This window comes from Oncorhynchus masou, chromosome 32, assembly GCF_036934945.1.
Source record: "Oncorhynchus masou masou isolate Uvic2021 chromosome 32, UVic_Omas_1.1, whole genome shotgun sequence".
NCBI lineage: Eukaryota > Metazoa > Chordata > Actinopteri > Salmoniformes > Salmonidae > Oncorhynchus > Oncorhynchus masou.
The window spans coordinates 4,513,160-4,528,176 of NC_088243.1; the positions used below are offsets into that span (position 1 = coordinate 4,513,160).

General features: G+C 43.3%; 2 protein-coding genes across 2 annotated transcripts; both read right to left on the minus strand.

Moving 5' to 3' along the window:
• Nucleotides 1–775: 775 nt before the first annotated feature.
• Nucleotides 776–6,926, minus strand: LOC135525481 (synaptojanin-2-binding protein-like). Its single transcript, XM_064953150.1, has 4 exons — nucleotides 6,703–6,926; nucleotides 5,652–5,788; nucleotides 5,244–5,339; nucleotides 776–4,595 (listed from the first exon to the last, which is right to left on the minus strand). The coding sequence occupies exons 1-4, from the start codon at nucleotides 6,767–6,769 to the stop codon at nucleotides 4,443–4,445; spliced, it is 453 nt and encodes a 150-aa protein (XP_064809222.1). The 5' UTR covers nucleotides 6,770–6,926; the 3' UTR covers nucleotides 776–4,442.
• A 777-nt stretch (nucleotides 6,927–7,703) lies between these two features.
• Nucleotides 7,704–13,047, minus strand: LOC135525485 (galectin-3-like). The gene is made up of 6 exons (XM_064953154.1): nucleotides 12,922–13,047; nucleotides 12,562–12,576; nucleotides 11,671–12,447; nucleotides 11,071–11,159; nucleotides 9,445–9,619; nucleotides 7,704–9,062 (listed from the first exon to the last, which is right to left on the minus strand). The coding sequence occupies exons 2-6, from the start codon at nucleotides 12,571–12,573 to the stop codon at nucleotides 8,907–8,909; spliced, it is 1,209 nt and encodes a 402-aa protein (XP_064809226.1). The 5' UTR covers nucleotides 12,574–12,576; nucleotides 12,922–13,047; the 3' UTR covers nucleotides 7,704–8,906.
• Nucleotides 13,048–15,017: the final 1,970 nt, after the last annotated feature.

Genomic DNA, 15,017 nt, shown 5'->3' on the forward strand with positions numbered 1-15,017 from the left:
TGAATTTGTACAGTACGAAACTGGATCGGTGAACTTTTACTGTGGAACAGATACTGTTGACTCGAGACAAACTAGTGTACTGAAAACAGTTGGAATGACTGTTCACTGATTGACTAATCTCTGAATGACTGTACACTGAATTATTATAATCTCTGCAGTAACCAGGTTTCCATCTAACCATTTAAATGCAGATGAATTTACCTGACGCATTTAAAAAGTCCCGACATGGGGCTTAACGGAAACAGGAAATGGTGACAGATGGTGGGATCTTTTTTTTTTTGTGTCTGTAGAATTAATTATGCAAGAAATAACCCAAAACACCTTTATGTGCAAATGTTGATAGAGAAACAAACATAAGACAGGGCAGCTTATTTTTTGCTAACATTTAATCTATTTTCATTCTAGCTTGATAAATTGTTTCATGGACAGTGTGTAGAGAAGTGTAAACCCAGAAAGGTTATAACACCACAGTAATCGATCAATTAAATCAAATCAATGCCATTTGAGAGGTGATATTCTATACTCAAGTGAGCAGACAGTCAAGTGTCCCAATAGCCTGGGCCAACCAGAGGTCTATATACACAGAATGATTATATAGCCTATACATCAATTGGTTCCAACTCAGAGCGGCTGGCTCGGAACCCAGTTGGGTGTCCCGACTCCAGGCCTGTTTCCAAGGAGACGCTTGAACAGTCTAAAATGTACATGACAATGATTCACGCTGGTGCACGACGCCAATCCAACAAGACCCCAATCATCATGAAACAGACATTACTTGAAATGCAACTGTCCTGAGCTCTCTTTATTGGCATTTGTAGTATAATATAAAATGTACTTGTTTTTGCTTCATACAAGGTCAGTAGGGTGATGACACACACCTATATACGGATAATACAAAATACATGGAATGTAAATGTTGAACATCAACCATGTTTGAGTCCCAAATGGCACCCTATTCTCTACATAGGGCTCTGGTCAAAAGTAGTGTACTACTTAGGGAATAGGGTGCTAATTATGACAAAAAAACATTTATACACACACCCTTAATCCACCCCTCTATGACAGTGATTGGATGACCTGCAGGACTGCTAAACATCCACTAGGTGGCAGCATCGGGCCTTTGATTAAATGAATGGCTCCATATGGCTTTCAAAACAGCATCAAACGGTCTGTTTTAAAGTCATATTTTGTTTTCCTTCTTTACAAACAATACTAAAGTAGATAAAGCGATAAATGTCCCTTTTTCCATAAAATCTATTTGCTTACTGCTGTTAATGTGTAAGTGATGCACACCGCATGGATTAGATTAACAGAAAAAAAAAGAAAAAAAAAATTAGATTAACAAATAACACCAGCCTCAATGTGAACCTGGAAACATTTAAAATAACATTTTTCTATTAGGGACACACATTAGTGACATAGTCCAGACAGATATAAAACATGTCTCTCCTACTTTACAACATGGACAGCCTAACCGTCATCACTGTGCATTCTAATGAGACGCCTGATTTATATAGTAGCCTGATGATGCCAGTTTGTGACATCATGTCAACTCCTTGTCACGCCAAACAGTTTGTCTTGATAGGGACAGCAGTGGAGTAGGCAAGAGCACAAACAGATCTGGGACCAGGCTATAGGAGGATTCAACAAATCTGAGACCAGGCTATAGGAGGAGACAACAGATCTGAGACCAGGCTATAGGAGGAGACAACAGATCTGAGACCAGGCTATAGAAGGAGACAACAGATCTGAGACCAGGCTATAGAAGGAGACAACAGATCTGAGACCAGGCTATAGGAGGAGACAACAGATCTGAGACCAGGCTATAGGAGGAGACAACAGATCTGAGACCAGGCTATAGGAGGAGACAACAGATCTGAGACCAGGCTATAGAAGGAGACAACAGATCTGAGACCAGGCTATAGGAGGAGACAACAGATCTGAGACCAGGCTATAGGAGGAGACAACAGATCTGAGACCAGGCTATAGGAGGAGACAACAGATCTGAGACCAGGCTATAGGAGGAGACAACAGATCTGAGACCAGGCTATAGGAGGAGACAACAGATCTGAGACCAGGCTATAGGAGGAGACAACAGATCTGAGACCAGGCTATAGGAGGATTCAACAGATCTGAGACCAGGCTATAGGAGGATTCAACAGATCTGAGACCAGGCTACTATGTTCACAACACATCACTGATTCAACATCCATCACGAGCCTCAATGTGACTAGTCTGAACCACCTCTCAACCTCAAATGTTATCTTTACACATATAGAGCTACTCAACCTGAAATGATTCTGGTACAATTAGAGACATTTTAACCACAGGAGGGACAAAACATAAAGATAAGAATTATGAAATCAAAACACATAGCTAATTTGCATCTGTACAGATGGACAAATCAAAACACATAGCTAATTTGCATCTGTACAGACAGACAAATCAAAACACATAGCTAATTTGCATCTGTACAGACAGACAAATCAAAACACAGGGTACCAGTGAGTTCTCAGCCTACTGGCTCACCAAAAAAACAGATCAGCCATTCAGTTACAAAGGTTACTCAGAGTGACTGAACACAACATGGCCTTTCAGTTTCCAAAAACACCCTGTAAGAACAGGAAACTGGTGAGCAGGCAGGCACCTTGAGTGAGTCAGGCTCAACCTCTGCCTAGAAACTCTACAAATAAATCTCCATCCTGACAGAGAACGATATCTTTGGGATAAATAAGCTTTTTTAGGTCAGCCAAGTCCTTCTGTCTGAGGAGCACAGCTCTGCCCAGCAGAGGGAATGCCTTGCGCACATCTTTTCAATTTATTTGTACAATTACAAAGTTCTCGTTATCTCGTCAGTGTTATACCTGTAGCAAGAAAGTAAAGTTGAGCATTTTGGTAAAAAAAATATATGTATATACAGGACCAGTCAAAAGCTTGAACAAACCTACTCATTCCAGGGTTTTTCTTTATTTTTACCATGTTCTACATTGTAGAATAGTGAAGACATCAAAACTATGAAATAACACGTATGGAATCATGTCGTTACCAACCATTTTTTTTTTTTTTTTTTTAAATCTTCAAAGTAGTCACCCTTTGCCTTGATGACAGCTTTGCACACTCTTGGCATTCTCTTAACCAGATTCATGAGGAATGCTTTTCAATTAACAGGTGTGCCTTGTTAAAAGTTCATTTGTGAAATTTCTTTCCTTCTTAATGCATGAGCAAATCAGTTGTATTGTGATATGGTAGCAGTGGTACACAGAATATAGGGCTATTTGGTAAAAGTCCATATTATGGCAAGAACAGCTCAGATAAGCAAAGAGAAATAACAGTCCATCATTACTTTAAGACATGCAGGTCAGTCAATCTGGAAAACTTCAAGAACTTTGAAAGTTTCAAGTGCAGTTGCAAAAAACATCAAGCACTATGATGAAACTGGCTCCCATGAGGACCGCCACAGGAAAGGAAGACCCAGAGTTACCTCTGCTACAGAGGATAAGTTTCAACCCAAATAAATGCTTCACAGAGTTCAAGTAACAGACACACCTCAAAATCAACAGTTCAGAGGAGACCGTGTGAATCAGGCCTTCATGGTCGAACTGCTGCAAAGAAACCACTACTAAAGGACACCAATAATAAGAAGAGACTTGCTTGAGCCAAGAAACATGAGCAATGGACATTAGACCAACCGCCGTGTCTTTGTGAGATGCAGAGTAGGTGAACGGATGATCTCTGTATGTGTGGTTCCCACCGTGAAGCATGGAGGTGTGATGGTGCTTTGCTGATGACACTCATTTTTTTAGAATCCAAGGAATCACACTTCACCAGCATGGCTACCACAGCATTCTGCAGCGATACGCCATCCCATCTGGTTTGGGCTTAGTGGGACTATCATTTGCTTTTCATCAGGACAATGACCCAACACACCTCCAGGCTGCGTAAGGGCTATTTGACCAAGAATAAGAGTGATGGTGCGGCATCAGATGACCTGGTCTCCACAATCACCCGACATCAACCCAATTGAGATGGTTTGGGATGTGAAGGAAAAGCAGCCAACAAGTGCTCAGCATAAGTGGGAACTCCTTCAAGACTGAAAGAAAAGCATTCCAGGTTAAGCTAGTTGAGAGAATGCCAAGAGTGTGCAAAGCTGACAAGGCAAAGGGTGACTACTTTGAAGAATGTAAAATATATTTTGATTGATTTAACACTTTTTTGGTTACTACATGATTCCATATGTATTATTTCATAGTTTTGATGTCTTCACTATTATTCTACAATGTAGAAAATAGTAAAAATAAAGAAAAAAACCCTTGAATGAGTAGATGAGTTCAAACTTTTCACTGGTGCTGTATATTTTCTTTTTTGTGGGAGGGGCCCTCAACAAAGTGTTCAGTCCTCGGTTTTGCTTTTAAAAATGTTTTGGAGGAGAAAGATACATAGGTTTAAAAATGCCTCCTCAGTTGTGGCTGGAAGCGCATGAAGAGGACAGTAACGACTGCAGCAGCTCCCAGGACAGCCACAAGTATTCCCAAGGAGGAGACAGACGAGCCCCCGTCAGGTCTGGAACTGGGGGGACCATTCATGGCCATGGTGGGCTGTTGGGAAAGAGGGACTACTTCACTGGCAACAAAGTGACATGTTACAACCCAAGTGTGTTCAGTAGGCACAAAAAGTGAAACGGGGAAGGTAGGAGCTATCTGCAAAACGCTTTGCTACAATGTTCCCTAATGAATACAACCAAACCTGCTGAAGATGTTGGTTGATTTTTTTTATATATATATATATATATATATATATATATATATATATATATATATATATATATATATATATATATATATATATATATATATATATTTTTTTGCACTAGTAGCCGGAAGGTTGCAAGTTCAAACCCCGAGCTGACAAGGTACAAATCTGTCGTTCTGCCCCTGAACAGACAGTTAACCCACTGTTCCCCGGTAGGCCGTCATTGAAAATAAGAATTTGTTCTTAACTAACTTGCCTATATTTTTAACCTTTATTTAACCAGGCAAGTTAGTTAAGAACAAATTCTTATTTTCAATGACGGCCTACCGGGGAACAGTGGGTTAACTGCCTGTTCAGGGGCAGAACGACAGATTTGTACCTTGTCAGCTCGGGGGTTTGAACTTGCAACCTTCCGGTTACTAGTGCAACACTCTGACCACTAGGCCACCCTGCCGCCCCAGGTGGATTGAGAAGGTCCAGACGCCCCCACTCACCCTCTGCTGTACGCGAAGCTGCACGTCCTCTCCTGCTGACCTGAAGAGCTCCACCGCAGCACTGTGTGAAAGGTTCTCCAGCTTTTGGCCATTTATCTACATAAAACCCACAGAGCTTAATACATACTAATGTGATCAAATACCAGACCTAAAAGTAGACCGAACCAAGATAAGTTAATTTAGGATTTCCCTTCCAGAGATAAGACTGGTAGTAGATGGCTAAAACCTCAAGCATAATACACATTTTCCCCAGATAGACTATTTGATTAATTCATTTATTGATTCAAACATCACATTCCTCCTCCTAACCCCTCGGCTCCCCAAGCTAGTCCACTAGTCGGCTCTCTAGCGGTTGAGCTAGTGGGGTTTTCTGCCTCCCAAACTCAAAAATTTTAAGTGCATCTTTACCGCCAATATCTTGTCTCCCTCTTGTAATCTTCCATCCAGCGCTGCAGCTCCATTCTGTTTGATTTTAGCCACATATATCCCACTGTCATTCAGAACATACTGCTGGTCCAGACCTCCCACGATGTTAAACCCTAGACCTGGAGAGAGAGAGGCAGTGAGTGAGAGAGAGTGAGAGAGAGGCAGAAAGAGAGGGAAGCGAGGGGGGAGAAGAGAGGGAGGCGAGGGGGGAGAAGAGAGGGAAGCGAGGGGGGAGAAGAGAGGGAGGCGAGGGGGGGAGAGTACAGTAAGTGAAAGTGAAACAGCCTACTGATAACTGTCTGGATATTCAAAGAAGGAGAGGCCATAGAGAAATATAAAGCATTCTAATTCTATGGGGAAGGCAGTGTAACTATGGTAATGCAGCCAGTAGTATATGTTGCAGACGGGTCCGGAGAGGTGTGGACGAGAGGTCGACCTCTAGAGTGGACTGAATGGGAAGTCTGCCGATGAGAATGTTGGCATCTATTTGGGACAAAGTACAATCATAACCACTCCAATAATAGCCCATAAAATGCAGTCAGGCTTCTTGTCATGTCGTAAAACAATGTCATAAATAATGTCATAAAAATTGTTAACAAATGGTTCTGAGACAAAGATTTGCCAAGTACACACACTGTTTTTTGACGGCTAAAATCTAACGTAAAATATTGGTAGGAGAGGTAGCTAATACTACTGTACAGGGATCGGATTGTCACTTCTGATGAGCTGAGAAATGCTATTGCGACAACATTGAATGAGTAGAGGCTATCAGTTAACTAACATTAGCTAACTAGTTGCTAGCTCGAGTCTCATTTGGCTCAGTGAACTACAGGTGGAAAACTCAATATCGGCGGCGTTCAAGTTGCAACCTATTTGCAATGACCAGATTAGATACCAAGTTGACAAACGTTTAATAAAAAAAAAGACAGCCAGCTGAGCTAGCAACAGCTTATGAGCTAGCTACCTAGTTAGCCAGGCCAAGCTAGCTAGCTAGGTAGCTGTCAGGAGATGAGAATGAAAGCTATTTTCTTACCTTGTGGTCCTCTTTTCAACTGTATACCCAGCACTGTAGGCGCAGTATACTTTGCTGACCCGTTCATGATGTAAGGAAATCCCAAAGGACAAGCTAAATAGCTGTTTTTGGGGAGGGGGGGGTAGTTATAAATGTGAAGGTGAACTCATGCAGGAGTTGTGTGTATGTCTCTTGCTGCCTGCCTCGTCCTCTTCCTGCAGTTTGCTGCCCTCTGATGGACTGCAACTACACTTCCCAGACGGGTCATCAATCTACTGCTCTACTTATCATGACTTATGATTGAACCAACCAGAAATGTTTCTATCGGTCATGTGCAAACAGGAAACAGAGGTTTCCAAGAGTGCAATGCGAGTGAAGCTTATGTAACGGATGTGAAACGGCTTGCTTAGTTAGCGGTGCGCGCTAAATAGCGTTTCAATCGGTGACGTTACTTGCTCTGAGACCTTAAAGTAGTAGTTCCCTTTGCTCTGCAAGGGCCGCGGCTTTTGACAGAAAGGGGGTAGCAGAAGGTGAATGTTGAACATGTGTTGCACACATACCCAGATGATGCTGCGTACTAATTTTGCGCAGTGACCCTGTGTCCCGAAGCGCAAAGAAAAGGAAAAACAGCTTCTGTCTACCAGTGGTCGTCAACCTGGGATGTATTCACTAGGAACCAAACAGAACCAAAAGGACAAAACGGGGCGGGACCTAACTGAATTTGTCCAACAGAAACTAGTTATTTGCAAAACGTTTTCCATTTGGAGTGAACGATTTCCATTGCAAAACGTTCAGGACTAATGATTACACCCCTGGCCTATCCACAGGGCGTATTCCTTATGAATGAATACTCATTAGAATATATCACAAGGCATAATGATCAGCGCTCAGCCCCCCCCCCCCCGTACAGATCTGGGATCAGGTTCTCCTCCCCCAATCCATTAATGGGTCAAATCCACAAACGGACCCAAGATCAACGTCCAGGCAGTTGCTGAAAAAGAAACCACTGATAACTAGTCATAGAATGTATCAGCTCTCTTCATTCTTTATTGACAAAACTTCATTTTTGAAAATAATACTTAAGTCTTTGGTAACATCTACAAAGTGATACATTGATTTAGCTACGACATTTCATTTTAGCTGCAGATCTGACTACTTCATAACATTTAACAGACCTTAAAAATCGGCGAGACCTAGAGGATTAACACTGTAAAATGTCGACACACATGTTATGATCTTAGCTAAATGAACACTCCACCAGTTTACAGTACACAGAGGCTCTCTCTCTATCCTTCTCGTCCATGTCCATTCAGCCTTGCAGACAGCATTGCAATAGAATAAAGTGTTTCAAAGCAAAAGCTACACGGATGTTCAGTCCATTGGTTACACACACAACATGCATCATAACCCTGAAAGGCTCATTTGTAATTATAGACATACAAAAACAATATACAGTCTACTTTGCTGCCGTCATGACAACATTGTGAAATGCTAAAAGGACACGCCCCCCTTTGTCCTTGAGACATTTCATGCAGATTAAATATGGTTACGTTCCCTCAACTGCTGTTAAAAAGCAGCTATCTCCTTCTCCGATACTGTTACATAGCCTAGTTCCTTGCCCTCATTTGTATAGATAGGGGCGGCAGGGTAGCCTAGTGGTTAGAGCGTTGGACTAGTAACCGGAAGGTTGTGAGTTCAAACCCCCGAGCTGACAAGGTACAAATCTGTCATCCTGCCCCTGAACAGGCAGTTAACCCACTGTTCCTAGGCTACCATTTGTTCTTAACTGACTTGCCTGGTTAAATAAAGGTAAAATTAAAAAAAATTACTACCACGTTTAAATGACACAGTCAAATAATTAGATCTCTTTTTACCTATAGCCTACAGGACATGCTGTGTAGGGCTTTTCACACCACGGAGCTAAACCGAGCCGGGCCTGGTTACCCATCCGCCACAGTTGCTGGAACCATGCTAGCTAGCAGTTTGGTTCAGCACGGTAGTGTGAAAAGAGGTATGTGATCTGCACCGCCCCCATCCAGATCATTGGCCACAGTGTCAGTCAGGTGAAGTGAACTGGACTTACATCCCAAATGGCACACTATTCCCTATGTAAGTGCACTACTTTTAACCAGAGCCCTATGGCACCCCATGTAGTGCACTACTTTTTGACAAGAGCCTATCGGAATAGGGTGCCATTATGGGACTGGGCGGTAGTCTCTTGAGTGTTAGATCATGCTTGGGGCCACGCTGTAGAGAGTGACATCCCCCACCACACGTAGCAGGGTGACGTCCTCAAACCCTCCGGTTCTGTGCTCATACTCCAGACAATGGTTCCCATCCACGGCTACTTTAAACGAGTCCTCTTCCACTAGCACCTTCAGCTGCAGGGGGGGGCAGTCACAATTACAACAACTCAGCAATTAAATTACATTTGTGTTCAAATACGAATACAGAGCTTAAAAAAAGTGCAAATCTTTAATAGTTACAGATCTTTGTCAGAAAAATGTATTAGAGATTTAAATTAATTTACAGTACAGGTAAGTGATTATCTGTAGTTGAGATCACAGTACATCTATATAAGTAATGTCACTACTTTATTTTTAAATGGTTGACATTCTCTACCCACATAACAACACCAGGGGACCCCAACCCTGCTCAATACTGTACCTCAAAACACCAACCCTGCTCAATACTGTACCTCAAAACACCAACCCTGCTCAATACTGTACCTCAAAACACCAGGGGACCCCAACCCTACTGTACCTCAAAACGTTGTCCAGGAACGAAGGGGAAGCCTCCATCTCTCTCCTCTGGACCCCAACACCCATCCAGGTGGGAGTTACGGACAACCTGTTGCTCATAGAAACGAGGGTTGAGGTGGAACACAACCTCTTCATCGTCCTCCTCGTCCTCCTCTTTTAAAAAGTCAACGTGGAACCTGGAATGAAAAACCCAAACTGTTTTCATTTATCATCACCAATATACATACAAAGACCATGCATTTGACTGTAGATAAGGAGTAGTGGTTAGAGCGTTGGACTAGTAACCGAAAGGTTGCAAGTTCGAATCCCAGAGCTGACAAGGTACAAATCTGTCGTTCTGCCCCTGAACAGGCAGTTAACCCACTGTTCCCCGGTAGGCCGTCATTGAAAATAAGAATTTGTTCTTAACTGACTTGCCTGGTTAAATAAAGGTAAAAAATAATATATATATATAAATATATAAATAATAAATATATATATATAGCGCCTTAGGAAAGTATTCAGACCCCTTGACTTTTTCCACATTTTGATACGTTACAGCCTTATTCTCAAACGGATTAAATATTTTTTGGCCCCCTCATCAATCTACACACAATACCCGATAATGATAAAGCAAAAACAGGTTTTAAACATTTTAGCTAATTTATAAAATAAATTATGCTGCCACCACCATGCTTCACCGTGGGTATGGTGCCAGGTTTCCTCCAGACGTGACGTTTGGCATTTCGGCCAAAGAGGTCAATCTTGGTTCCATCAGACCAGAGAATCTTGTTTCTCGTGGTCTGAAAGTCTTTAGGGGCCTTATGGTAAACTCCAAGCAGGCTGTCATGTGATTTTTACTGAGGAGTGGCTTCCGTCTGACCACTCTACCATAAAGGCCTGATTGGTGGAGTGCTGCAGAGATGGTTGTCCTTCTGGAAGGTTCTCCAATCTCCACAGAGGAACTCTGGAGCTCTGTCAGAGTGACCATCGGGTTGTCTCGGAGCTGTACGGACAATTCCTTTGACCTCATGGCTTGGTTTTTGCACCAATAAATATAATTTACCACAGGTGGATTCCAATCAAGTATGAACATCTCAAGGATGATCAATGGACACAGGATGCTTCTGCGCTCAATTTCAAGTCTCATAGCAAAGGGTCCAAATACTTATGTAAATAAGATATTTCAGTTTTTTTTTTTTTTTTTTTAATACATTTGCAAACATTTCTAAAAACCTGTTTTCACTTTGTCATTCTGGGATATTGTGATGTCATTCTGGGATATTGTGATGTCATTCTGGGATATTGTGATGTCATTCTGGGATATTGTGATGTCATTCTGGGATATTGTGATGTCATTCTGGGATATTGTGATGTCATTCTGGGATATTGTGTGTCGGATTGATGAGGATGTTTTTTTTTTTTATTGAATACATTTTAGAATAAGGCTGTAACGTAACAAAACATGGAAACAGTCAAGAGGTCTGAATACTTGCTGAAGGCCCTGTACATAAAGACCATGCTTTTGATAAGATAAGGTGTATGAATGATTAATTAATTAATTAATGAATGGATAAATGCACAAACGAATGAACAGATAAATGAATGGATTAATTAATTAATGGTGTGTGTGTGTGTGAGCACCTACCTTTCTCCTCCAACAATGGGTTCCCCTACAATGGTGATCAACAGCCTGGACATGATGCCAGCATGGAGAGGCAGTTCGTACGGCACCGGCTATAACAGACGTTATATTTACATGACGTCGACATCATCAGATGCACTACCGGAAGTGTCTCGGGAATAATACGATAACAGGTGGAAACTGTCGTATCAACATATCGAATGTAAAAGTGCACATTTTTAAAAGATACCACAGTACTTCACCCCAATTACTGCACTGGAAAAGCACCCATATAAATCCAATCAATTGTTATTATTAGTTACCACGTCCAGAGTGGTCAGTAGTGACACTAAAACGTAGCCCTCAGACCAATATAATGCTATTGCAGTATCTAGAATATCAACAGCATTTTTCTCCCCCCAGCCCTGCAGCAAATCTCTAGCCTGATCCACCATCCTGACCATTGCACTCAGTGTAAGCTGGTGAGATCGGGATGGTCACACAAGGCTAGAAACCTCTCCAAAGAGCCACACTGTGTACAGAGATGCTGCAGGGAAGCTGAGGATAGAAATGCACCAGGAAGGAAGCAAATGTGTAGCGTTTTAAAATCATGTATTTACTCACCAACATTCCTCCTGGAGCTGCCGATCCCCCGTATGGTCCCATGGGACCTGGACCGAAAGAGCCAGGGTGACCGGGCTGGGGAGGGAAAACTCCACCGCCCCCAGGACTCCATGATCCAGGGGGGATTGGAGGGAAGGCCCCACCAGGGAACCCAGGGAAGGTGCCTCCTCCAGGGGGGAAGGCAGCTCCTGGACCTCCAGGCCCATACATCCCTCCACCAGGCTGGGCTCCTGGGTAAGGCACATTAGGGTAGGGCCCTGGGGGTGCTCCAGGGCTAGTCTGGAAGGGTTCGGATGGGTACTGCATTGGGCCTCCAGGGAAATGACCGGGGGTCCCACCAGGGGGGAACTGTCCAGGGAACTGTCCCGGTGCTCCGGGCCCGGCTGGGTACTGTCCAGGTGCTCCGGGCCCGGCTGGGTACTGTCCAGGTGCTCCGGGCCCGGCTGGGTACTGTCCCGGTGCTCCGGGCCCGGCTGGGTACTGTCCCGGTACCCCTGGGCCAGGCGGGAACCCACCGGGGGCAGAGGGAGCTCCAGGATACTGCCCTGGGGCTCCAGGACCAGAAGAGAAGGGTCCTTGACTTCCAGGGAACTGCCCTGGGGCCCCTGGACCAGACTGTGCCCCCCCAGGGAATCCCCCAGGAGCAGAGGGCTGTGTTGGGGCTCCAGGAGCTGCACCAGGCCATCCTGGGTTAGTGGGAGGAGGAGGGGCGGTTGGGTTGGGGTTACTTGCTTTCTCAGCTTGGCCCGGGACATCGTCCGCTATGGCATCTGCCAGCTGCATACCAGAAAGGAACTTTCATTGCTACCATGATCGTCACCAACACATTTACCAGCTTAAATAAAAGTATACATTGACGATAAACTTGATTGATAAAAATAACTAACTCACCGAGAAATCCATGTCCTGAAAGGTAATGGGGGTAAAATAAAGATGTTAGGTGTGAAGCTTACCATAGACCATCACTTGACATATAACAGGCAGAGGTGGCTAGTTAGCTGGCTAGCTATCACAAGCTACCTAGCTATAAGCTTTTTATTCAACTGGATGGATTACAGGCTGGTTAGTGTTGCACACATGCAGAAAGCTAGAAGCTAGTGGCGTGGCTAGTGGCTCGATGTACACTTACGTAGTTAACTAGCTAGCAAACACTAGCTAGCTAGCTAGATTAGACATATTTATAATGTTCAACGATCAAAGTACAATCAAGACATGTTTTAAAAGTACGGTAGCTCGATTATTCAACGTTACCTCGACAAAAGAGGGACGTCTTTCAACAAATCCTAAAGTTAGATACAAAAAGAATGTACCAGGTTGAGATTAAAAATACTGTACAAAACTCCTGAAAGGAAGTGCACAGTCTGCACACGCCTCGAATATGACGTCAACGGGTGGAACCAAATGGGTGCGTTCCAGAGTCACGTGCATTTTCTTGAATTGAAGCGAGTCAGCAATTGAAGATTACCGCAGAGTAACATTTTTTTTTTTTTTTTTTTTTTTAAGAATAAAATAAGTAAATCTACCTTTCTACCTCCCTCAACTTTATATGAGTAAAACTCAATTAGTACAGTATGAAATGATGCGAAAATATGTCAATTGAAAGACTGCCTATTTGCGTGGTGCGGTATACTGTTTTGTTCGCTGGAGATCATGTCAGTAAACTTGGCTTCATAGTCATGGTTATCAACTGTACCGCAGAAATGGAACCTAAATCACAGAATATAGATGTTGTGGTGGCAGCTGCAGAGATGTACGAGATTTTACTGCAGATGAGTTAACAAGGTGTGCTGAATGATAGTGTTCCGTAGTGATGTGCGGATTCACTCATAACTCGCCGATTACGAGGGGCGGGCGGTTTAAGGGCCATTAAATATTATGTGGATGACATGGCGGGTTGAATAAAGAGAAAACTATACCTTAAAAAATCCATCAATTAATAATTATTGTGCATTTTATATCTGTAGCCTACATTGAGGTTTTTATTGAACTATTTTAAGTTATCTGGCAATGGTGCATAAGCTTTAGGGCCAAACTGTAAACGCTCCAAATACGCCATTCGCCAAATGGGAAGAACAAATTAACATCGATCCACGGACGCTAAAGTGGCAATGTCGGAGATTAATTCAATAAGAGAAAACCTGCGAAATGCAGAGTTGAAAATAAAGAGAAGGCAGGCCCAGAAAGAGTAACGTTTGGAAAAGAGCATTAGTGAGGTCGGACATTGATGATGGGCGATTAGGCCTGGCTTGCAGTCTGCATTACAATTCATTCCAAAGGCGTTTGATGGGGTTGAGGTCAGGTCTCTGTGCAGCCCAGTCAAGTTCTTCCATACCGATCTCGACAAACCATTTCTGTATGTGAAACAGTATAACTTTAGACCGTCCCCTCGCCCATACCCGGGCGTGAACCAGGGACCCTCTGCACACATCAACAACAGTCACCCACGAAGCATCGTTACCCATCGCTCCACAAAAGCCGCTGCCCTTGCAGAGCAAGGAGAACCACTACTTCAAGGTCTCAGAGCAAGTGACGTCACTGATTGAAACACTATTTAGCACGCACCACCGCTAACTAAGCTAGCGTTTCACATCCGTTACATATGGACCTCGCTTTGTGCACGGGGGCATTGTCATGCTGAAACAGGAAAGGACCTTCCCCAAACTGTTGCTACAAAGTTGGAAGCACAGAATTGTCTAGAATGTCATTGTATACTGTAGCATTAAAGTTTCCCTTCAGTGGAACTAAGGGGCCCGAAAAACAGCCCCAGACCATTATTCCTCCTCCACCAAACTTTACCGTTGGCACTATCTATTTCGGGTAAGTAGTATTCACCTGGCATCCGCCAAACCCAGATTTGTCTGTCAGACTGGCAGTTGGTGAAGCGTGATTCATCACTCCAGAGAACGTGTTTCCACTGCTCCAGAGTCCAATGGCGGTGAGCTTTACACCACTCCAGCCGATGCTTGTCATTGCACATGGTGATTTTAGGCTTGTGTGCGGCTGCTCTGCCATGGAAACCCATTTCATGAACCTCCCGACCAACAGTTATTGTGGTGACGTTGCATCCAGAGGCAGTTTGGAACCTGACCAGTTTGGAACCTGAGGACCTGACAGAGGAATGGCTTAGAGATTCTACTGAAGTCTGTCTATGGCTTCTCCCTGGTTAACACAAGAACATTTTGGTTGTTATAATTGATTTAAGACATGTCACTGTATCTGTTTTTTTGGGAGAAAAGCAACAGATGATGTACGCTGGAAACAAAAACTAACTGGTGCAAACTGTCCAGTTGACCAAAGGTTAGTGTTTTTAACCCTTTCTGTGTTTTTGGAGCTCATTATTACCTGGA